At 44.6% G+C, this 23,560-nt stretch overlaps 1 protein-coding gene across 1 annotated transcript in view; it reads left to right on the top strand.

Annotated features, from left to right (window-relative positions):
- The window catches only part of LOC126293261 (angiotensin-converting enzyme-related protein-like), a 123,568-nt gene that overhangs the window by 5,637 nt on the left and 94,371 nt on the right, over positions 1 to 23,560 (top strand). The window contains exon 2 of the mRNA XM_049986377.1: positions 11,691 to 11,784. Within this exon, the coding sequence (XP_049842334.1) occupies positions 11,691 to 11,784 (94 nt within the window). The remainder of the gene's footprint in view (positions 1 to 11,690; positions 11,785 to 23,560) is intronic.

Consider the following 23,560-nt stretch of genomic DNA (forward strand, 5'->3'; position numbering starts at 1 on the left):
TTCCTTTATTTAAGGTTAATTGCGAATTTTTCGCACCATACAGGTATCTTTTCTAAATCGTTTTGTAATTTGTTTTGATCTTCTGATGACATTATTAGACGATAAACGACAGTATCATATGAAAACAACCTAAAACGGCTGCTCATATAGCCTTCTAAATCGTTTATATAGATAAGGAACACCAGAGGGCCCATAACAGTACCTTGGTAAATGCCAGAAATCACTCCTGTTTTACTCGATGACTTCCCGTCAGTTACTACGAACTGTGACCTGTCTGGCAGGGAATCACGAATCCAGTCACATAACTGCTGACTGCCACACGACTCTACTGTAGCCAAAAGCAATTGCGCGCAAGGACCACGAAGATAAGATACGATAAATTACGGCTCATACGGAGGCATGTCGTTTTTCCCTCGCTCTATTTGGAAGTGGAACAGGAACGGAAATAATTAGTAGTGGTACTGGACACCCTCCGCTACTCACCGTGCTATCGATGTAGATGTAGAAGGGCGGGGGAGGGGGGGGAAGAGAGAGAGAGAGAGAGAGAGAGAGAGAGGGGGGGGGGAGGAATGTGACGTCAAGTGGATAATGAAACTTGGGTATCAGGCGCCTGTAGTTGCTGTAACTAATGGAGGCGCCTGTTACTCCGCTACCCGGTTGCCAATAGCGCGAATGTGGTTGCCTATACGGTAGGCGCTGGCTTTCGCGACTAGCTGTATTAGCGCTCTGTTACGGAATAGTCTATAGCTGTTGAGTGATTCCCACGGTTCAGAAATGCGTTAACGAAGGAATATGTGAGTACATATTGTAACGAAAGATTCTCTCAGTGTGAAGGAGACCATCTATATTGATGATCATGATAGTTTAAATTTAAGTTGTCTGATATAAGTAATTAAAATAGGTAAGTCAGATGCTGTAATTTTGAAGCCGTATTTAGGGGAATAGAAGTTTAAAGTGTTAATAGTGAAGTATATCTTTTCAGTGTTGAATGAAGCTAAAGATAACATGTAAGACATTCGTTTATTTACTGACTGATCTTACGTAATTGTCAGTACTCTAGTAGGTATTGCAGATCGCGTTTTAGTTTTCTTGTTATTTTATCTTCTTTTTTCACAATAGAAATTACATTTTTCGGTATAGCTTGCAGGCAAGTACTCTCAAAATTATAGCTCCGTCAGGAATGAGCCTGGTCACTGAAGTGAACTGGTTTCGCAGTATTGGATCCGGACAGTGCTATTTCGTGCGTTGCACATTTTTTATCACACTCTGGAGGTTCTAGACAGGACACTCTTGACATTGGCTAGTATTTATCTCAAGGTACCAATGACTACGAGGATAAAATCGGTTTTTAAATTATACATTCGACAGATCTCGAAGCACAAATCCTTGTATAGCTTGAGATGGCTAAGACGCGGTCGCCAAAATAAAGGGCGTTGAAAAAGTATTCCATATTTTGAGATGTGATAAAAAAGACAAATCGATATATTCCCCTTTTTGTTGCCCATGCTGTAATCATCCGTTAGTGGTGTTGCTGTAAATCGTATTCCTGCGTAGGAGCACATAAATTAGTTCTAATGAAGCCTGTGTCCTGTGTGCTGAAAACATATCCAGAACGCAGTGTACCATCCACACAGTTATCCAGCTCTCATTTTAGCTACTAGCAGACTCTGGTTCTGTAACTCCAACAATGGCGGATCGTGTTGGACCTCGCACCAGGTGTACTCCTGTTGTGGAGGAGCGAGTATTGTAACAACTGGGGAAAGATCCTGGAACAAGTGCACGTAGAATTCCAGCGTCTATCGGAGAGAGTCATTCTCTAGTGTAAGCGATCCTGCGCGAATATTTGCTATACCCATGTCATATAGAGCACGTCCAAGCCCTGCTGCTGAAGAGATGATTCAAAGATGTGATGTAGATTTAATTTGAACTATTTGATCCGCAGTTCACGATAAAGACACTGTTAACAGTCGAGGGTAGTATCATGCGAGATGGGAATATTAATTTTCATAACCACCATGTGCAGTTGGTGGAATGCCACACTCAATTGGAGGAGCAATGCATCAATTAATGTGTGGACAGGACTTACTGGTGATAGACTAATAGGGGCTTGCATACTATCAAAGAGGCTGATCGGTGCAAGATATCGTCATTTCCTATCAAACGACTACCCTAGGGAAGGTACCATTCCAACAATGGCTGGGGATGTGATTCGTGCAGAATGTAGCACTAGCCCCCTTTCTGTGACTGTTGGTGAAAACGCGTGCTCTCTCTCTCTCTCTCTCTCTCTCTCTCTCTCTCTCTCTCTCTCTCTCTCTCTCAAGCGCCGAAGAAACTGGTATAGGGAAGTGTGTTCAAATACAGAGATGTAAGGAGGCAACGGCAACGCCTATACAAGACAAGTGTCTGGCGCAGTTGTTAAATCGGTTACTGCTGCTACAATGGCAGGTTATCAAGATTTAAGTAAATTTGAACTTAGTGTTATATTCGGCGCATGAGCGAAGGTCACTACATCTACGAGATGGAGATGAAGTGGGAATTTTCCCGTACGACCATCTTACGGGAGTACCGTGAATGTCACGAATCCGGTAAAACATCAAATCTCCGACTGGGAAAAAATGCAGCAAGAAGGGACCAACGACGACTCAAGAGAATCGTTCAACGTGACAGAAGTGCAACACTTCTGCAAATTACTGCAGATTTCAATGCTGGGCCATCAATAATTGTCAGCGTACGAACCAGTCAGCGAAACATCATCGATGTGGGCTTTCGGAGCTGAAGGCCCTTTGATCACTGCACGACACAAAGCCTTACGCCTCGCCTGGGACTGTCAATGACTGTTGATAACTGGAAACACGTTGCCTGGTTCTACGGGTCTCGTTTCAAAATGTGTCGAGCGGATGGACGTGAACGGGTATGGAGACAACCTTATGAATCAATGGACCCTGCATGTCAGCAGAGGACTTTTCAAGCTGGTGGGGTTCTGTAATGGTGTAAGGCGTGTGCAGCTGGAGCGATATGGGACCCGTGATACCTCTACATACGACTCTTGACAGGAGACACGCACTTAAGCATCCTGTCTGATCACCTGCATCCATTCATGTCCATTGTGCATGCCGATGGACTCGCTTAATTCCAGCAGGACGATGCGACGCCCCACACGCCTAGAACTGTTAGGTCCTCGCCTTCCTTCCTGGGTTTCCCATTTGAGTTACCGAAGCATCTCCATAACCCTTACGTGTTGTTCGAACCTACTGGTAACAAATCTAGTTGTCCGCCAGTGATTTGCTTCGATATCTGGAGGAGGAGGGAGGAGATTAGTGTTTAACGTCCCGTCGACAACGAGGTCATTAGAGACGGAGCGCAAGCTCGGGTAAGGGAGGATGGGGAAGGAAATCGGCCGTGCCCTTTCAAAGGAACCATCCCGGCATTTGCCTGAAACGATTTAGGGAAATCACGGAAAACCTAGATCAGGATGGCCGGAGACGGGATTGAACCGTCGTCCTCCCGAATGCGAGTCCAGTGTGCTAACCACTGCGCCACCTCGCTCGGTTTCGATGTCTTCCTGCAATACGATCTGATACGGATGTCAAACACTCGAGCAGTACTCAAGACTAGGTCGCTGTAGCGTCCTATTACGGTCTCCTTTACTCTTTCCTAAAATTGTCCCTATGAACTGAAGTCGACCATTCGCCTTCCCTACCACGGTTCTCACATGCTCGTTTCATCTCACATTGCAACGTTGCACCCAAATATTTAAACGCTATTAATATAGTATCCGAAGGTTTGAGCTTCCGCATTATCTTACAGTTTTCCACGTTTAAATGATGATGACTGTTTGGTTGATGGGGCGCTCAACTGCGCGGTTATCAGCGCCCGTACAAAATTCCCAGCCTTTGCTCAGTCCAATCTCGCCACTTTCATGAATGATAATGAAATGATAACACACACACACACACACACACACACACACACACACACACACACACACACACACACACACACACACACACACAGTCATCTTGAGGTAGGTGATAATCACCGACCCCGCCTGGATCCTGGATCCGAACCCGGGACCCCGTGTTCGGAAACTAGAATGCGACCAGACCACGAAGTGCGGCCTCCACGTTCAGAGCTAGCAGGCATTCAACACACCGACTGCTATTCCGTACGACGTGTACTTCCGAGCCATCGCTGAAGGAGATGCTCAATATGGCGTCCATTGGCGGTAACGAATGCTTCTACCCAACGTGTTAGGCTGGGGTTATACTGAAGTGGATCGGCGTGGCGCTGCGAGCAGAGCTGGCCGAACGAACCAGTACAGCTGGGGGCGCGTGATTAGAATGACGCTGCAAGCGCAGCAGCGCGGGTCAGCGCGTCGCTGAGTGAATCAGACATGTTTGTTCCTTAGAGCGGCGGCCAGAACGGTGGAGTTCCTCCGGATGCGTTTCGGCAGCTCTGGTAGCATTCGGTTGTTGTTGCGAGTAGCAGAGTCAGTGCTGTCGCTGGCCCCTTTGTTTCTTTTCTTGTACTGCTCAGAAAATGTCAACGGATGCTTTGATAGCAGGTGTCTTTACTCGGTGTCCTTTATGGAGCCAACGAAAGAACTATCCTCACAACTTATTTTGGACGAGTTATCTGATGAGGCAGCATCAGAATGACAGACTTCATGTACATTACACATTTCATCAACCGTTTATTTCTTTCAGTGTCTTAAAACTAGAAGCGACAATAACATTGAAGTAGCGCAGCTGACAAACACATGAAAATCGCGTTTTACCGGGTGAAAAAGTTTTCAAAACCGTCTCGTTCGGATAGCTTCATTTGAAGGTCTATTAACGTTTCGTCCTCCCTGATAAATACCTTGCAAAGGACACACTATCTCTACTGTATGTTGCTCATCGACACTCAGGAGGAGCAGGAGATGAGTGTAGTGTTTAACGTCCCGTCGACAACGAGGTTATTAGGAACGGAGCACAAACTCGGATTAGGGAAGGATGGGGAAGTAAGTCGCCCGTGCCCTTTCAAAGAAACCATCCCGGCATTTGCCTGGAGCGATGTAGGGAAATCACGGAACATCTAAATCAGGATGGCCGGACGCGGGTTTGAACCCTAGTCCTCGCGAATGCAGATAACAGATAAAAATAAAATGTTTACGAACCTGCAAATGTCAAGCCATAAGTTTCAGTAAACGCAATCAACAATACAACAAGAATCAGCTTAATTTTTCAAGTAACTGCTCGGCAGAATACAAAGTGACCCATGAGAAACCTCTTCAGTTTCGATTTGAAAGCGCGTGGATTCGTGGATTACTGCTAATATTTTGAATTTTTGGTGGTAGCTTATTGGAAATGGATGCAGCAGTATACGGAACACCTTTCTGCATAAGAGTTAAGGAAGTCCGATCCATACGCAGGTTTGATTTTTGCCAAGTATTAACTGAGTGAAAGCTGCTTATTCTTGAGAATAAGCTAATACTGTTAACAGGAAATGACAGTAAGGAATATATATATATATATATATATATATATATATATATATATATATATAATTTTGAGTGGCCAATGACAAAATACCCAGAGCCGTGTACAGGGGTCGACAAGAGGTTTGTGAACTTAACACCACTTACTGCCCGAACCGCCCGTTTCTGAGCCAAAAATATCCTTTTAGAATGGAAAGAGTTACCCCAAAATATAATACCATAGGCCATAAGCGAGTGAAAATAAGCAAAGTAGACTAAATTTCGTGTCGAACGATCACTTCGAATAGTAAAAATGGCAGCATTAAGTCGTTGGAGATCCTGAACGTGGTCTTTCCATGACAGTTTACTGTGTACCTGAACACCTAGAACTTTGAACTGTTCAGTTTCACTTATCAATTGTCCATTCTGTGAAACTAAAACTTCAGGTTTTTGTTGAATTGTGTGTTAGAAACTGTAAAGACTTCTGGTGTTGTTTTTGATTAACGTTTACAGCCGTTTTGTACGATGACAGCACATAGTACGAACTAAATCGGTGTTGTGGTTGATACTCTATCGACATACAACGTCTGGTACCGATCTCGAGGGTAGGGTATCATTAACTTCCAACGTGGTCCAGTCGCTATATGCCACTTGAGTAACAAATCCATCAGTGAAAACAGTTCCAAAGCCACCAAGATGAAAAACATAGAAGTAGATATCCTCGGAGTAACGAAGCAGCTTAAATGACTTAATAAAGGCAAGGCATCCGGCCCAGATTGTATACCAGTCAGGTTCCTCTGAGTATGCTGATAAAATAGCTCCATATTTAGCAATTATATACGACCACTCGCTCACAGAACGATCCGTACCTAGAGACTGGAAAATTGCTCAAGTCACACCAATACCCAAAAAGGGAAGTAGGAATAATCCGCTGAATGACAGGCCTATATCATTAACGTCGATTTACAGTAGGGTTTTTGAACATATACTGTATCCGAACATTATGAAGTACCTCGAAGAAAAAGATTTATTGACACGTAGTCAGCACGGATTCAGAAAATATTGTTCTTGTGAAACACAACTAGCTCTTTATACTCATGAAGTAACGAGTGCTAACGACAGGGAAACCGAGCGAGGTGGTTAGCACACTGGACTCGCATTCGGGAGGACGACGGTTCAATCCCGTCTCCCGCCATCCTGATTTAGCTTTTCCGTGATTTCCCTAAATCGTTTCAGGCAAATGCCGGGATGGTTCCTTTGAAAGGGCACGGCCGATTTCCTTCCCCATCCTTCCCTAACCCGAGCTTGCGCTCCGTCTCTAATGACCTCGTTGTCGACGGGACGTTAAACAACACTAACTTAACCTATCGACAGGGAATGTCAAATTGATTCCATATTTTGAGACATCCAAAAGGCTTTAGACACCGTTATTCACAGCCGTCTTCTAACCAAACTGCGTGCCTACGGAGTATCGTCTCAGTTGTGCGATTGGACTCGGGATTTCCTGTGAGAAAGGACACAGTTCTAGTAATAGACGGAAAGTCATCGAGTAAAACAGAAGTAATTTATGGCCTTCCCCAAGGAAGTGTTACAGGCCCTCTCTTGTTCCTGATTTATATTAACGACATAGGAGACAAACTGAGTAGCCGTCTTAGGTTGTTTGCAGATGATGCTGTCATTTACCGTCTTGTAAAGTCATCAGATGACCAAAACGAATTGCATAATGATTTATATGAGATATCTGTATGGCGAGAAAAGTGGCAATTGACCCTGAATAAATAAAAGTGTGAAGTTATTCACATGAGTACTAAAAGAAATCCGCTAAATTTGGATTAGGCGGTAAGTCACACAAATCTGAAGGCTGTAAATTCAACTAAGTGATTATAATTACAAACAACCTAAATTGGAACGATCTCATAGATAATGTTGTGGGTAGAGCCAACCAAAGACTGCGATTCATCGGCAGAACACTTGGAAAGTGCAACATGTGTATTAAAGAGACTGCTTTCACCACGCTTGTCCGTCCTATTCTGGAGTATTGGTGTGTGGAGTGGGATCCGCATCAGGTGGGACTGACGGATGGCATCGAAAAAGTACAAAGAAGGGCAGCTCGTTTTGTATTATGGCGAAATAGGGGAGATAGTGTCACATGCATGATACGTGAATGGGAGTGGCAATCATTAAAACAAAGGCGTTTTTCGTTGCAGTGGGATCTTCTCATGAAATTTCAATCACCAGTTTTCTCCTCCGATTGCGAAAACATTCCGGTGGCACCCACCTACACAGGGAGGAATGATCATCACGATAAAATAAATCAGGGCTCGCACAGAAAAATTTTAGTGCTTTGCGCCGTTCGAGAGTGGAACGGTAGGGATACAGTTTAAAAGTGGTTCATTGAACCCTCTGCCAGGCGCTTTGTTGTGAGTAGCAGAGTAATCACGTAGATGTAGACTGTTGATATGATTGCGTAATGGAAACGCAAAGGAACAACTGCAGGTGAACCGAGACCAGCCAGACCTCATGTACTGACGCATTGGACCGTCAAGCAGTACGGAGAAAGCTCGTGAAAAATATAGTAAAAGCAGAGGAAGGAATCAGTGGTGAGTTCCAGAAGTGCTGCCGGCAGTCCAGCTTGCACATAGACTGCGCCTAGTGTGTTGAAGAGAATGGGCTACAACGATCGAGCAGCTGAGAGTTGACAGTTGATGGTTGGAGTGTTGGCACTTAAGTTTCGCATTATCTGCGAATTCAGTAATGGTGGCAACTGATCGGTTATGCATGGGGATCGTATCAACCTGTACCGCATCAAGACAGCCTGAAGATGACGCAATGAAGCGTCGAAACTGGTAGCAAGAACATAGTCATAAGGACGGCTGTAGGTGTTTCTATATTTTGTCACACATTTCTGTAATCGGCGAAAAGTGATACCTGTCCACTGGATACTGGACGGTGTGTAACGTGTGGTTTGGAGTGATGAATCACGCCGTAACCTGTGAAAGTGCGATGGAAGGGTTTATGCTTTCCGAATGCTTGGGAAACATTACCTAGCGTCAGTTGTGTACGGAGAGGCGGTGTTATCGCATTAAGAAGAATATAATTGCTGAAGGATGTGAACGCATTTTGCAGCATTGTCTGCTGCTCACAGTAGAGGAACAATTCGGGGAGTGATTGATGGCATCAGCGTGGCAATGCACTGTGTCTTGAAGCTACATTGTGAGGTAATGGTCTGTGGATGATAACATTCCTGAAACGGACTGGCCTGCGCAGAGACCCGACCTGAACTCAGTGGAATGTCTTTGCAATGAGTTAGAACATTGACCTCCCTCCAAATTCTGCATCCAACATTACTACTGTCTTTGGTTTCGGATCTGGGGGGAGCAATGGCTTGTCGTTTGTTCACACTTTCAGAAGCGTATCCCCAGCAGAATTACAGCTGTTGTAAAGGTAAATGGTGTACACGCCCTATATTGTGTACTAATGTGTGTCCAAAGACTTTTGGTCAGATAGTGAATGTAGTAATATTTACTTTTTATAAACCAAAAGACTTGGTGTCTCACTGTAGAAAATGTAAACACGTTTCGAGTATTTGAAAACGAAAATTTTGAGGAAAATTTTCGGAGCAAAAAGGGATGACATTAGCGGATAGTGACGAAAACTTCCGAAGGAAGAGGTTCACGAACTCTATTCAGGCCCTGACATAATCAGTGTTATTAAATCACGTAGGCTGCGATGGGCGGGTCACGTAGCTCGAATGCATGAGGGCTGGGCAGCGCGCAGAGTAGAGGAAAGGTGCCTCATATGAGACACATTTTTGTAAACCCTTGTGAAAGACCTAAAAATAAGTGCAATTGTATTTTTTTGCGATGGTAATAATATCTTGCATTATTTAATTTTATCATACAATTATCGTATTTGCAATAATAAATACTTTCAGAGTAGTTATTAAATCTTTACAAACAAGGCATTTCGTAGAAATGACATCAAAGTTTCCTAATATGAGACAGTAATAATATTTTGGTTTAATTATTTTATTACAGAATAATGACATATGAATAAACAATTTTTATATGTTCATTCATTCCACACTACTTAGGTTTATATTTACGACATCCGGGACGAACAAAATTGTCTTCTGTGATACCGAAATCTTCAGCGATAACATTTCGTGCACTGTGGTTATTTCTCCCCGTGTTCGTCTTCAGAAAAGCGCCCACCACAGAACAGACACTCTGCGTCATCGCCATCACTGCTGCCTGAATCCCCATTGTCATCAAGATGGACATCGGATGCCGAGTCACTAGACGACTCTTCTGCTGTAGGTCTACGATTTGAAGGTTTTCCACTCTTCTCCCCAAATAACTTTCTGGCTGCTCTCTTAGCTTCAGCCTCCGATCCCTTCTGTTTAGATTCTTGCAATTGCTTCACATAAGGAGTTGAAGTTAGTAACGCAGCAGAGCAATAACGCGATGTATTTGACCTATTTGACTAACACCAGGTGGTTTTGCGATGTGTCGTAGAAGTCTGATGTCTGCCGGGCTGACAGCTTGACCATCACCATCAGTAGTTTCATTTCCGTTTTTGGCATCTCTTTCTTGAAGAGTGTCAGCATGGCGATGCATTTTTTATAAGTACTGTGAGCGGAGTACTTTGAATTTGGAGTAATATTGATCAATTTCTGAGCAAAATACTGCGTTGAAAGTAAGTTCCAGAAAACATTCCAATTTCTGATCATAAGACTAGTCAAAGTAATTCCTGTTTCTGATAATTTAATCGAATTAAAATAAAAACAGTCGCCAAATTTTACTACAATAACTGATAAAATATTCTTATCTTATGATAGTATTGCGTAAATTACATATAACAAATCGTGAGAGAACGAGTTCCCCCAATGTACGATAGGTATCGTAATATGCGACACTGTTGCGTATTTGGATCCCCATACTATCGCATGCTGAGGGAATTATATTAGGAATGAGACACTTAAAGTAGTAAAGGAGTTTTGCTATTTGGGGAGCAAAATAACTGATGGTCGAAGTAGAGAGGATATAAAATGTAGACTGGCAATGGCAAGGAAAGCGTTTCTGAAGAAGAGAAATTTGTTAACATCGAGTATAGATTTGAGCGTCAGGAAGTCGTTTCTGAAAGAATTTGTATGGAGTGTAGCCATGTATGGAAGTGAAACATGGACGATAAATAGTTAGGGCAAGAAGAGAATAGAAGCCTTTGAAATGTGGCGCTACAGAAGCATGCTGAAGATTAAGTGGGTAGACCACATAACTAATGAGGGGGTATTGAATAGAATTGGGGAGAAGAGTAGTTTGTGGCACAACTTGACAAGAAGAAGGGACCGGTTGGTAGGAAATGTCTGAGGCATCAAGGGATCATAAATTTAGCATTGGAGGGCAGTGCGGAGGTTAAAATGGTAGAGGGAGACCAAGAGATGAGTACACTAAGCAGATTCAGAAGGATGTAGGTTGCAGTAGGTACTGGGAGATGAAGCAGCTTGCACAGGATAGAGTAGCATGGAGAGCTGCATCAAACCAGTCTCAGGACTGAAGACCACAACAACTACTACTACTATCGCATATTAGGAATTTTGCCATCTTACACAAAGAATCACGCACTTGCTAACAAACTTCGTTGGAAAATGAACCTAATTGACAATAATTATAGGTAATACACTCACAAATAACAACAATAAAAGAGTGCAGTAATATCCACTCACCTTTAAGCGGAAATATTGTCGTAACACCGATGTCGCAAAGACTCCAAACACACGAAATTTTGTATCAACCTCTACGTACTGTGTCCGGCTCAACGAGGCGTCCTACTCGCTCTGTCATCGTCTGGCACGCAATAGACGTGTTTAAGAAACTCTCCACCAGAGTGCAGCCTCTAACATGAGCACAGTTGGAGTGTCTCATATTAGTGAACTATCTCATAATAGACACCTTTCCTCTACTGGTAGGGCACTTAAAGGGAAAACGTCCTGTGGGGAGACGGAGGCGTAGATGGGAGGACAATGTGATTTGTGGAGCCTAGGTATCGAAGGAGAATGGAAGGAAATAGCCGAAGACAGGGACAGATGGCGAAAATACGTTGCTGCGGTAATGGACTCTAGAGTCCGGTATGACCGGTGTGTGTGTGTGTGTGTGTGTGTGTGTGTGTGTGTAAACCAAAAGAGAGGCAGCCGAAAGCAGTGTTCCCAGTAGGTGTGGCTGTTGTGTTGCAGGTGGTGCAGTTCGCGGCCCGCAGCCTGAATGTGACGTGGTCGCAGTCCATCCCCTGCTACAACGACTCGCTCCCCTGCCGCTGGGACTGGCACAGTGAGTACATGTCTCCTTACTGCTGCTCCGCGTCAGGCTGTAGAGAGCAGAGCTCGCGCAAAATAACGCGCGTCCCGGCACAGAAATGCTTCCTCGTCCTGAGCAGTGGGCGAGTCCATCCAGCACCACTTCTGTAGTTGTCCACTCAGTGAAGGAGAACAAAATTCCTGGTCATAAATTTGTGTATGGTGATAGGGTGAGGAGTGTAATAAATAACGTACTAAAAATTTTGACTGTTGGGTTGGTGATGGTGGTGCTTTATATGCAACCTTTTCTATGTTTTTCTGATTACTTCGAAAACCGCACGTCCTAGCGAAAAATGTTTTCCATTACAAAATCAAGCTACATTAGATTTTCTACAAAAAAGGTGCCATTATTTTTTGTCTTGGACGAGTAGTTGTTTATTACTGGAATTACTTTCAGTTCATTAAGTCACTACTTACTTGCAGTAAAAAAAATCCTACACACGAAGTCTCATAAGTGTTTGATCTGTAAGTGTGAAGATATCAGTGAACTATGTAGTGTTGGCGGGCAAGGTATAGGACTGGCAAATGTGGGACCTTGCTGCTGTCTTTCACAGCACACTGTAAAGCCATGTAATTCTGTTGTAATCAGTTGCAGATGAATTAATAAATGATCAAAAAGTCACTGTATTTCTGTCAATACGAATTGTTGTAACAGCAAACTGTTTTTGGCTCTTGTAGAGTGGGCTGCACTGAGTGGAGTCACCATACATCCACTGTGTGTCTCCCATGGTCGGTGACAATATGTCCGGTGGAACGGGCCTGATCATGTTCAAGTCTGCAACAGTAACCTGCTGTAATACACTGCTTGGCTTACATTGAAATATCTTAAGTGCAGGTTTCTAAAAAGTAGTGTTTTAATGGTATAAATTGATGTTCATTTAACAAGGAAGTGGATTAAGAACAAATATTAAATGTGTGTGCCACATCTAAGTGCATTAAAATCGTATTAAGTGATAAATTGTGTTTCGAGAATGTAACAGAAAAGGGGGAGGGGCGGATTGGAGGAGGGTGTAGCAGCATGAAGCGTGAGGGGAAGTCCCCAGATTCTGTTCATTCAGTTCCCTCCTCCGTAGATCTGAAAAACTGAAGAGTGAGTAGCCCGCATGTCGTGGTCGTGCGGTAGCGTTCTCGCTTCGCACGTCCGGGTTCCCGGATTAGATTCACGGCGGGGTCAGGGATTTTCTCTGCCTCGTGATGGCTGGGTGTTGTGTGATGTCCTTAGGTTAGTTAGGTTTAAGTAGTTCTAAGTTCTAGGGGACTGATGACCTAAGATGTTAAGTCCCATAGTGCTCAGAGCCATTTGAAGAGTGAGTGGGTGATTCCACACTACACCTATCCTACTACGTCACAGAAATCAACTACATGGTCTTTCACAAGTTATACCGTACCTTCCCCAACTCACCTTGCGAATGGCTGGTGACGCAATGCGCACACACTCCCGCAGTGTGTTTTAACACTAGACGGTATACAGATACGAGTTACTATCAACACTAATGCAAGACACACGTAGACACTCTACGTAAATAGACTGATTGGAAGGGACATTGGTTCTTAGTCATCCAATACGGCAGCTGTAAGGCAACTTCTCCCACCAAAAGTGCTGCTCGCTTTTCAATTTACAAGCAGTCTATACCTTCCCAACATTCCTGTCCATTTCTCTCTCTTGAGTAGAAAAAATAACTTCGTTGGTCTCACGTTAATATAGGGGGAGTTATTTTCGTTACATCTAGATCTACGTGATTACTCTGCTATTCACAATAAAGTGCCTGGCAGACGGTTGAATGAACCATCTTCATGCTGTCTGTCTACCGTTCCACTCTCGAAAGGCGCGCGGGAAAAACGAGCACTTAAATTTTTCTGTGCGAGCCCCGATTTCTCTTATTTTATTGTGATGATCATTTCTCCCTATGTAGATGGGTGCCAGCAAAATATTTTAGCAATCTGAGGAGAAAACTGGTGACTGAAATTTCATGAGAAGATCAGGTCCCAATGAAAAACGCCTGTGTTTTAATGATTGTTACTCCAATTCACATACCATGTTTGTGACACCATCTCCCCTATTTTCGCGATAATACAAATCGAGCTGCCCTTCTTTGTACTTTCTCGATATCCGTCAGTCCCACCTGATGCGGATCCCACACCGCCACAGCAATACTCCAGAATAGGGCGGACAAGCGTGGTGTAAGCAGTCGCTTTAGTTGACTTGTTGCACCTTCTAAGTATTCTGCCAATTATTATCTATGTGATAGTTCCAATTTTTCTGTCAGAGACAGCAAGGGACTTGGAAGGGCAGTCGAATGGAATGGACAGTGTCTTGAGAGGAGTATATAAGATGAACATCAACAAAAGCAAAACGAGGATAATGGAATGTAGTCGAATTAAGTCAGGTGATGCTGAGGGAATTAGATTAGGAAATGAGACACTTAATGTAGTAAAGGAGTTTGGCTATTTGGGGAGCAAAATAACTGATGATGATCGAAGTAGAGAGGATATAAAATGTAGACTGGCAATGGCAAGGAAAGCGTTTCTGAAGAAGAGAAATTTGTTAACACCGAATATGGATTTATGTATCAGGAAGTCGTTTCTGAAAGTATTTGTATGGAGTGTAGCCATGTATGGAAGTGAAACATGGACGATAAATAGTTTAGACAAGGAGAGAATAGAAGCTTTCGAAACGTGGTGCTACAGAAGAATGCTGAAGATTAGATAAGTAGATCACATAACGAATGAGGATGATTTGAATAGGATTGGGGAGAAGAGGAGTTTGTGGCACAACTTGACAAGAAGAAGGGATCGGTTGGTAGGACATGTGTTGAGGCATCAAGGGATCACCAATTTAGTATTGGAGGGCAGCGTGGAGGGTAAAAATCGTAGAGGGAGACCAAGAGATGAATACACTAAGCAGATTCAGAAGGATGTAGGTTGCAGTAAGTACTGGGAGATGATGAAGCTTGCACAGGATAGAGTAGCATGGAGAGCTGCATCAAACCAGTCTCAGGACTGAAGACCACAACAACAACAACAAAGTTCCAATTTAGGTTATTTGTAATTGTAATCCCTAAGTATTTAGTTGAACTTACAGCCTTCAGATTTGTGTGACATATCGCCCAATCGAAATTTAGCGGATTTCTTTTAGTACTCATGTGAATAACTTTACAATTTTTTCTTCTGGGTCAATTACCACTTTTCGCACCATACAGGTATCTTATCTAAATCATTTTGCAAGTCGTTTTGATCATCTGATGACTTTAGCATCGATAAATGACAGCATTATGTGCAAACAATGTAAGACGGCTACTCAGATTGTCTCCTGTGTCGTTAATGTAGATCAGGAGCAATAGAGGGCCTGTAACACTTCCTTGGGGAAGACCATAAATTACTTCTGTTTTACTCGATGACTTTCCGTCTATTACTACGAACTGTGACCTTTCTCACAGGAAATCACGAATGCAGTCGCACAACTGAGGCGGTATTCCATGGGCACGCAGCTTGGTTAGAAGACGCTTGCGAGGAACGGTGTCGGAAGCCTTCTGGAAATATAAAAATATGAATCAATTTTACATCCCCTGCCGAAAGCACTTCATCCATGCTGACTAGGTGTCTGTAAAGAGAGATCTTTTTTTTGTTAGGTACTTCATAAAGTTCGAATACAGTCTATGTTCTGAAACCCTACTGCAAATCGACGTTAGTGAGTTTTTACGTAAAAGAGCTTAACAACTGCAGCCGTCACTTGCCCACTACGCTGGACAGTCTGCGCTGTCAGTTGTGTACGGCAGAGTAGGTTTCGTTGTACCCGCCGGTTGAACAGGTCCTCAGTTTCCTTTGTGAAAGTGGTTTTTATTTCCAGGTATAAGATTCTACTGTAGTCTTGGAACAGGGGTGGGTTGGTTGTGGTTGCGACATCTTTTCCAGTCATCTCCGCCTGTTGCCTCACTACCACCCCCTTTCTTCCAGTTTTTAGAGTTGGTCTCACCTTTATGCTTTTTACTGTGTGTGGTTAATGTTTATTATTTTATAATTTGACTCCCCTGACTGGATCCGTTCATTTTTAGGGGACCCTCTTTCTTCTGTGACTGGTGACCCCGTCGTTTGGTCCCATAACCCCTCTCAATCAATCAATCCATCAATCAATCAGTCAATCAATCATTGTCACCGCTACCGCTGGCTGGAACAGTTTTCAGAGCGTCAGGGGTATCAAATGCATCACCTCAGACTTAGCTCAACGTCTGAAATGGCCCAAACGCTTAAACTAGGTCGCTCTGCAGCAGAAGTAGGTCAGCTAGGTGTTACAGAACTTCAGATACTTCAACGTAAGCCAAGCAGTGCTTTACAGCAGGTTACTGTTATAGACTTGATCAGTCCCGTACCCAACCACACAACGGTACGACCTTATAAAGCCGTGTTAAAATAGATCGTTAGATAGTGTAAGTAATGAGGTGCTGAATCGAATTTGGAAACCAGAAATTTGTGGCATCAAAGCAATCACCAATTTCTTAGTGGAGGGAAGAGAGAGGTGTTAAAACTACAGAAGGAGATGGAGGTGAATACAGTAAGCAAGTTGGAATAGATAGTGGTTGCAGGAGTTACGCAGAAATGAAGACTTGCGTGGGATAGGCTAGCGCGGAGAGCTCCATCAAACCAGTCTACGGAATAGCGATAGGACAAAGAATAATATGTTTAGATAGGCGTCGCTAGTCAGTGTATTTGCAGTTTTCCTTTTCCCTCGAAAAGCTTCTACTTAGGTGCACGATATTTTAGGAGATAAGAGTACGAGGAACAAGGCTTTCGTTTCTCTACAGTCGGAACGTTTCGAAATGAGCGTTGGATAGAGACAAAACTCTTTCGCACGTGACTGATGACTGTATCCGCGCTCATGGCGGCGTCGAGGAGAATATTTTTTGCTCGACGAGTGTGCGGCGTAGTTTTTGTGTTCGTGTTGGCGTGTGACGCCATCTCCTTCCAGCTCTACGTCAATTCAAATACGGTGCGTAATCACGCGAAACGGACGTTGCGAAAAGGTGTCGTCTCACCCACGGTCAAGACCGACAGGTCGAACATCTCTCTTATGGCAACGTGTACACAGACATCTGCATACATACTCTGCAAACCACTACAGAGTGCATGACAGTGTATCACATGTTAGCATAACTTTTCATGCCACTCGTTTGTGGAACACGGAAAGAGTGACTCCTTGCTTCCTTATCTGCATGTGTACTCTGCGCCGGCCGCGGTGGTCTCGCGGTTCTATGCCCGCAGTCCGGAACCGTGCGACTGCTACGGTCGCAGGTTCGAATCCTGCCTCGGGCATGGATGTGTGTGATGTCCTTAGGTTAGTTAGGTTTAAGTAGTTCTAAGTTCTGGGGGACTTATGACCACAGCAGTTGAGTACCGTAGTACTCAGAGCCATTTGTCTACTCTGCAATTGACAATGGAGTGCCCGTCAGGGGGTTCATCGAACCACTTTCACGTCATTCCTCTAACGTTACAGTCTCTAACAGCGTGAGGGAAAACAAACGCTTCAAGCTTTCCGAAGAAACTCGGATTTCTCTTACTTGATTACTATGATCACTTCTCCCTGTGTAGATGGTCGTCCACAGAATATTTCCGCATCCGGAGGGAAAAATTGATTTGCGAGGAAAGTTATCGCAGCATCGAAAAAGTCTTCCTTTTAATGATTGCCTCTTCAACTCGCGAATCATATCCGTCAGCTCTCTCCCTTATTTCTCGATACTACAGAACGTGTTGTTGTTCTTTGAACTTTCTCGTTAATCTTATCTGGCAAGGGCCCCATACCGTGCCGCAATGCTTCAGAAGAGGACGGACAAGCGTAATCAGCCAGTGTCTTCAGTATACCTGTTGTATCTTCTAAGTATTCTGCTAATAAAACATAGTGTCTGCCTCGCCTTCTCCTCAATTTTATCTGTATGATAAAACTGTTCGTAATTGTAATCCCTCCTTTAGATTTATGTGATTTATCGAGTAACCGAAATTTAACGGATTCCTTTCCGTACTGACGTGGATGACCTCACACTCATGATTATTTAGAATCAACTGTCTGCAGCGGAGTGTGATATGAAACTTCCTGGCAGATTAAAAATGTGTGCCAAATGCACACTCGAACTTGGGACCTTTGCCTTTCGCGGGAAAGTGCTTACCGTCTCAGCTACCCAAGCACGACTCATGCCCCGTCCTCACAGCTTCACTTCTGCCAGTACCTCGTCTCCTACCTTCCAAACTTCACACAAACTCGCCTGCATACTTTGAAGACCTTCCAGGAGTGCTAGTTCTGCAAACTGTGTAGGAGAGCTTCTGTGAAGTTTGGAAGGTAGGAGACGAGGTACTGGCAGACGTAAAGCTGTGAAGACGGGGCGTGAGACTTGCTCGCGTACCTCAGATGGTAGAGCACTTGCCCATTAAATGCAAAGGTCCCGAGTTCGAGTCTCGGTCCAGCACACAGTTTTAATCTGCCAAGAAGTTTCAACTGCCATTTTGCTCACATTACAGATACCTTGTCTAAATCAATTTGCAACTGATTTTAATCTTCTGATGGCTGTAGACGGTAAATGAGTGCATCATCTGCAAACAATGTAAGAGCGCTTCCCCGGTTGTCACCTACATCGTTTATGTACATTGTCCAGTCATATCAGTGTGGCAACCTGCGAACAGCCTGAATAACCACCTCTTGCAGCGCGGATCGCTGCGAGACTTGCAGGAAGTGTGTCAATGAGGTTCTGGCAGGTACTAACATGTATGAAGGTCGGAACTTCAGTAGTGGCAACTATTTATTTATACCTGGTACAAAATAGATACCAGTTTCAAAGTTTTCTTGACCTTCAAAGTAGTCACCAGCAGTGTGTTCAGCCAGTTGCCAGCGGTGTCGAAGTCGTAGGACACTCTTAGCAGTGCCAGTTGTGTTGACAGTTCGAGCGGCGCGGTCTATTGTCAAACGATTTTGTAGCAGTTCTGAAGCGAATGCCGTGAAGTGTTTCCTTCAGTTTAGAAATCGAGTTGAACTCACGAGGGCCTACGTCAGGAGAGTGCAGTAAGTGGTATAGCACTTAGCAGCCGCATCAGACAAACAAATCAGTACCAGCTTGCACTGTACGTGTTTGAGCATTGTTCAACAAAATGATCGTCAGGTCCTGTAGAAAGTGTCATCACTTCTGTGTCTATGCTGTACATTTTTGGAACACAACTTATGACCAGCTCAGAAGTGATGACACTTTCTGCAGGACCTGACGATCATTTTGTTGAACAATGCTCAAACACGTACAGTGCAAGCTTGATTTGTTTGTCTGATGCGGCTGCTAAGTGCTATACCACACACTGCACTCACCTGACTTACACCCTCGTGAGTTCAACTCTATTTCTAAACTGACGGAAACACTTCACGGCATTCACTTCAGAACTGCTACAAATTCGTCTGACAATAGACCGCGCCGCTCGAACTGTCAACACAATTGGCACTGCTAAGGGTGTCCTACGACTTCCACGTCGCTGGCAATGGGCTATACACAGTGCTGGTGGGCCGTCCGCTGTGGCCGAGCAGTTCTAGGCGCTTCAGTCCGGAACCGCGCGACTACTGCTGTCGCAGGTTCGACTCCTGCCTCGGGCATGGATGTGTGTGATGTTCTTAGGTTAGTTAGGTTTAAGTAGTTCTAAGTTCTAGGGGACCAATGACCACAGCAGTTGAGTCCCATACTGCTCAGAGCCATTTGAACAATGCTGGTGACTACTTTGAAGGTCAGTAAAACTTTGAAACACATGTCTATTTTGTACGAGCTGTAAATAAATAGTTGCTGCGCTATGTTTTTCGCTGGAGGATGCATCGCCCGAACAGCGCAATCTTCGTTGTCCGGCAGATTCTGACATTGAGTTTAAATCCGTCGAGTTTGGTGGCCGCGGGAGTACGGTAAAGCCGTCCTGGAGCTCTTTGAACCACGCGCGAGCTGTGACAAGTTGCATTGTCCTGCTGGTAGATGCCATCACGCCGAGGAAAAACAAACTGCTTGTAGGGGTGGACATGGTCCCCAAAGATAGATGAATACTTGTGTCGATCCATAGTGTCTTCCAGAATCACTAGACCACACAGGGAATGCAACAAAAAGCTTTTCTCAGACCATAACACTCCCTCCTCTGGCCTGGACGCTTCCGTCGATTTTTGCAGGGTGTTTGCTTCCAGGCGTTTCACGCCGATGGAGCATAGAACTGCATTCATCTGAGGAGGTCACAAGTCGCCCTCCAGCCTGTCACCGAGAACAACTGTCAGCATGGGTGCATGAACGAGACGGCTGCTGCGGGGGGTCGTACGCTGCACTGTTGATATCCTTTGGTTCATCTGGACAGTTGTTGACGCGTAAACATCTCCGCAGGTGTCGTTGACCCCTGTCATCTGTGGTCCGCACCACACCATAGTTGCCTCGGCGCCGGTTTTGCGTAGTGCCCTTTTGCTATACACGGTATACTTAAACAACGACGGAATGCGAGCACTGCACACACTTAGACTTTTCGGAAATGCTTACACGCTTGGCCTGAAAGGTCAGATAAATCGCTCGGTTTGCGCATCACCACGACTGCACTGTTCTCCGCGTCCCCCTCACTCTCACCCTGACACGCTTTATATACTCCCCACTCCTAATGCTGCCCCATATCGTCTATGAATAGTTATTGCAAGTTAACGTTGAACGTACTTGATGGTCACTAATGTGACTGCACCATGTGGACTAGGAACAGCAGAGGGCGTGTAACAGTTCTGTTGTGAACGCCAGATATCACTCCTGTTTTAATCGACGACTTTCTGTCGTACAATTTTGGTAAACATTTTTGGAATACAGTGATCGATAGATTATTATATTTTAACTAAAGTTCAGTCTTGATCACAACACTTATGTCTCAATAACGTAGGTGACCGGTTTCGGTTATTGTTACATAACCATCTTCAGACCCATGGCTTCCTTGGAGGATGGTAGGCGGAGCTCTCCGCAGCTTCGTAGCAGGTATCCATTCTTGAAGAACGCAAATAGAATCACATTGGTGTAAAGGATTGACGAGAATCGGTGGGACGTGATGGCGTGCAACGAAATGCGGAACTGTCTGTCGTGGAGCTTATCGTCAAACTGGCTATCCATTAGGGCGTAGCCGCAGATGGTGCGATTGTATGTTTTACAGGCACGGAAAAAAACAAACTTCCAGAGGCTGAATTTATCCAGTGGTTCCAGGTATTAATTGCAGTGTCACACTTTTCAGGAGGTATAGTTCGCTCTAGAGGATTATGGTTCTTATACGCAAATCAGAAATAAAAAAAAGTTATTTTGATCAGCTACTGGACAGAAGGAGCGCTCTTACCGTAGCTGTAGTTCTCTTACGCCCATTTTCTCACTCTTGCTTGCTATGACGTAAATATTGCCTTCTGCCCTTGCAAGATCATTCTCACGAGAAAGAATAATTGGGGGCCGAGTATCTCCAACTTCTCGCAGCACAATAACTTTCCCGACATGAATCTTCATGGCAGATTAAAACAGTGTGCCGGACCGAAACTCGAACTCGGGACCTTTGCCTTTCGCAGGCAAGTGTTGTACCGTCTGAAATACCCAAGCACGACTCACGCCCCGTTCTCTCAGCTTCATTTCTTCCTATACCTCGTCTTCTACCTTCCAAACTTCATAGAAGCTCTCCTGCGAACCTTGCAGAACTAGCACTCCTGAAGACATGGCTTAGTCAGAGCCTGGGGAATGTTTCCAGAATGAGATTTTCACTCTGCAGCAGAGAATGCGCTGATATGAAACTTGTTGGCAGATCAAAACTGTGTGCCGGACTGAGACTCCCCCAGGCTGTGGCTAAGCCAGGTTTCTGCAATATCCTTTCTTTCAGGAGTGCTAGTTCTGCAAGATTCGCAGGAGAGCTTCTGTGAAGTTTGGAAGGTAGGAGACGAGATACTGGCAGAAGTAAAGCTGTGATGGCGGGGTGTGAGTCGTGCTTGGGTAGCTCGGTTGGTAGAGCACTTGCCCGCGACAGGCAAAGGTCCCGAGTTCGTGTCTCGGTCTGGCAAACAGTTTTAATCTGACAAGAAGTTTCTTATCAGCGCACACTCCGCTGCAGAGTGAAAATCTCGTTCTGGAAGCTTTCCAGACAATTTACCATCAAGATTAACAGTCGGCATAACTATATACGAACGCCTTAAGGCACTAATGCTAGTTGATTTCGATAAAACTCTCTTGGTACTTGTAATTTTCAAGCGTCGCTTCGTATGCATTTCATCTTCAAATCTCGATTGTTCGGAGTTGAAAACAAATTCCTTACTGGACGATGGGATAAGTTTGCTTATCTCATCTACAAATTTTCGGGCCGATGCTGCAGTTTTCTATCTATTGTCAAGTAAACGCGTTTTTAAAAATTTCGTTAGCTTACGTCTTCCAGTGCTGTAGCACTGTTTGAAGCTAAGCAACCATCCACCGCTTGCCTTGAAATCATTGTAATTTATGTCGCACAGTGTGATGTGCACAACATATCACTTATGTACATCCTGAAAATTGTATCGAGCATTCTTTCTACGCGCAAACACCAGTTCATTAACAATTGTACCTTGTCCTCCCCTGAATATTGGCAGTTTTCCTTACGCACTACACGGTCGTATTGCTGCAGACCAATATCGACATAGGTTTATATATATTTTTTAATATATATTATGCTACGGATGATCTTTCTTGTACGTAATTATGTTTAGTATCTGCTCCGCCGACAATGATTGTCCTTTACTATATTTCACTATAGGCGGTATTTGTGGCTCCCTGTCCGACAAGGAAGATGAATTACATGGCTCCACACCTGTTTCAGTACTGCTTTCGCTAGTTAAGCACGTATCGTCGTCATTTTGCTCCTCATGTACATTGTTCGAACGACACCACACATTCCACTGACTCATCTCGCAGAAACACTAATACACACATCAAAAAAAGCTCTGCATCACCCCGGTTCCCAGAACTCCCGAAGATAGACGTTGACTGTGAATATTGCATTACGGACATAGGCCCTTTGACTGGTAAGAGATGTCACTAAACCCGCCCAAAGATGTAAACAACCATGCATGGGCAGCGCCTAATAGACGTAGGGGGTCGGACAGCTGATCAGTTCCAGTCATTCCACCAGGAAGGAGCTACACGGCTCGTGTTGTCTGTAGTTCAACCGTGTCTAGACGGTCAATACCGCGGTTCAATGCGTCCGCATTGTTGCTTTGAGCCAGGAAGGGCTCTCAACAAGTGAAGTGTCCAGGCGTCTCGGAGTGAACCAAAGCGATGTTGTTCGGACATGGAGGAGATACAGAGAGACATGTCGATGACATGCCTCGCTCAGCCCGCCCAAGGCGCTACCTACGGATTATGGCTCGGATGAACCTTGACAGCAATGCCTCCATGTTGAATAATGCTTTTCGTGCAGCCACAGGCCGTCGTCTTACGACTCACTGTGCGCAATAGGCTGCAAGATGCGCAACTTCACTCCCGACGTCCATGGCGAAGTCAATCTTTGCAACCACGACACCGTGCAGCGCGGTACAGATGGACCCAACAAAGTGCCGAATGGACGGCTCAGGACTGGCATCACGTTCTCTTCACCGATGAGTGTCGCGTGTGCCTTCAACCGGACAAGTATCGGAGACGTGTTTGGAGGCAACCCGGTCAGGCTGAACGCCTTACACAGATTGTCCAGCGAGTGCAGTAAGGTGATGGTTCCCTGCTGTTTTGGGGTGGCATTAC

Source organism: Schistocerca gregaria, chromosome 10 (genome assembly GCF_023897955.1).
Source record: "Schistocerca gregaria isolate iqSchGreg1 chromosome 10, iqSchGreg1.2, whole genome shotgun sequence".
Lineage (NCBI taxonomy): Eukaryota > Metazoa > Arthropoda > Insecta > Orthoptera > Acrididae > Schistocerca > Schistocerca gregaria.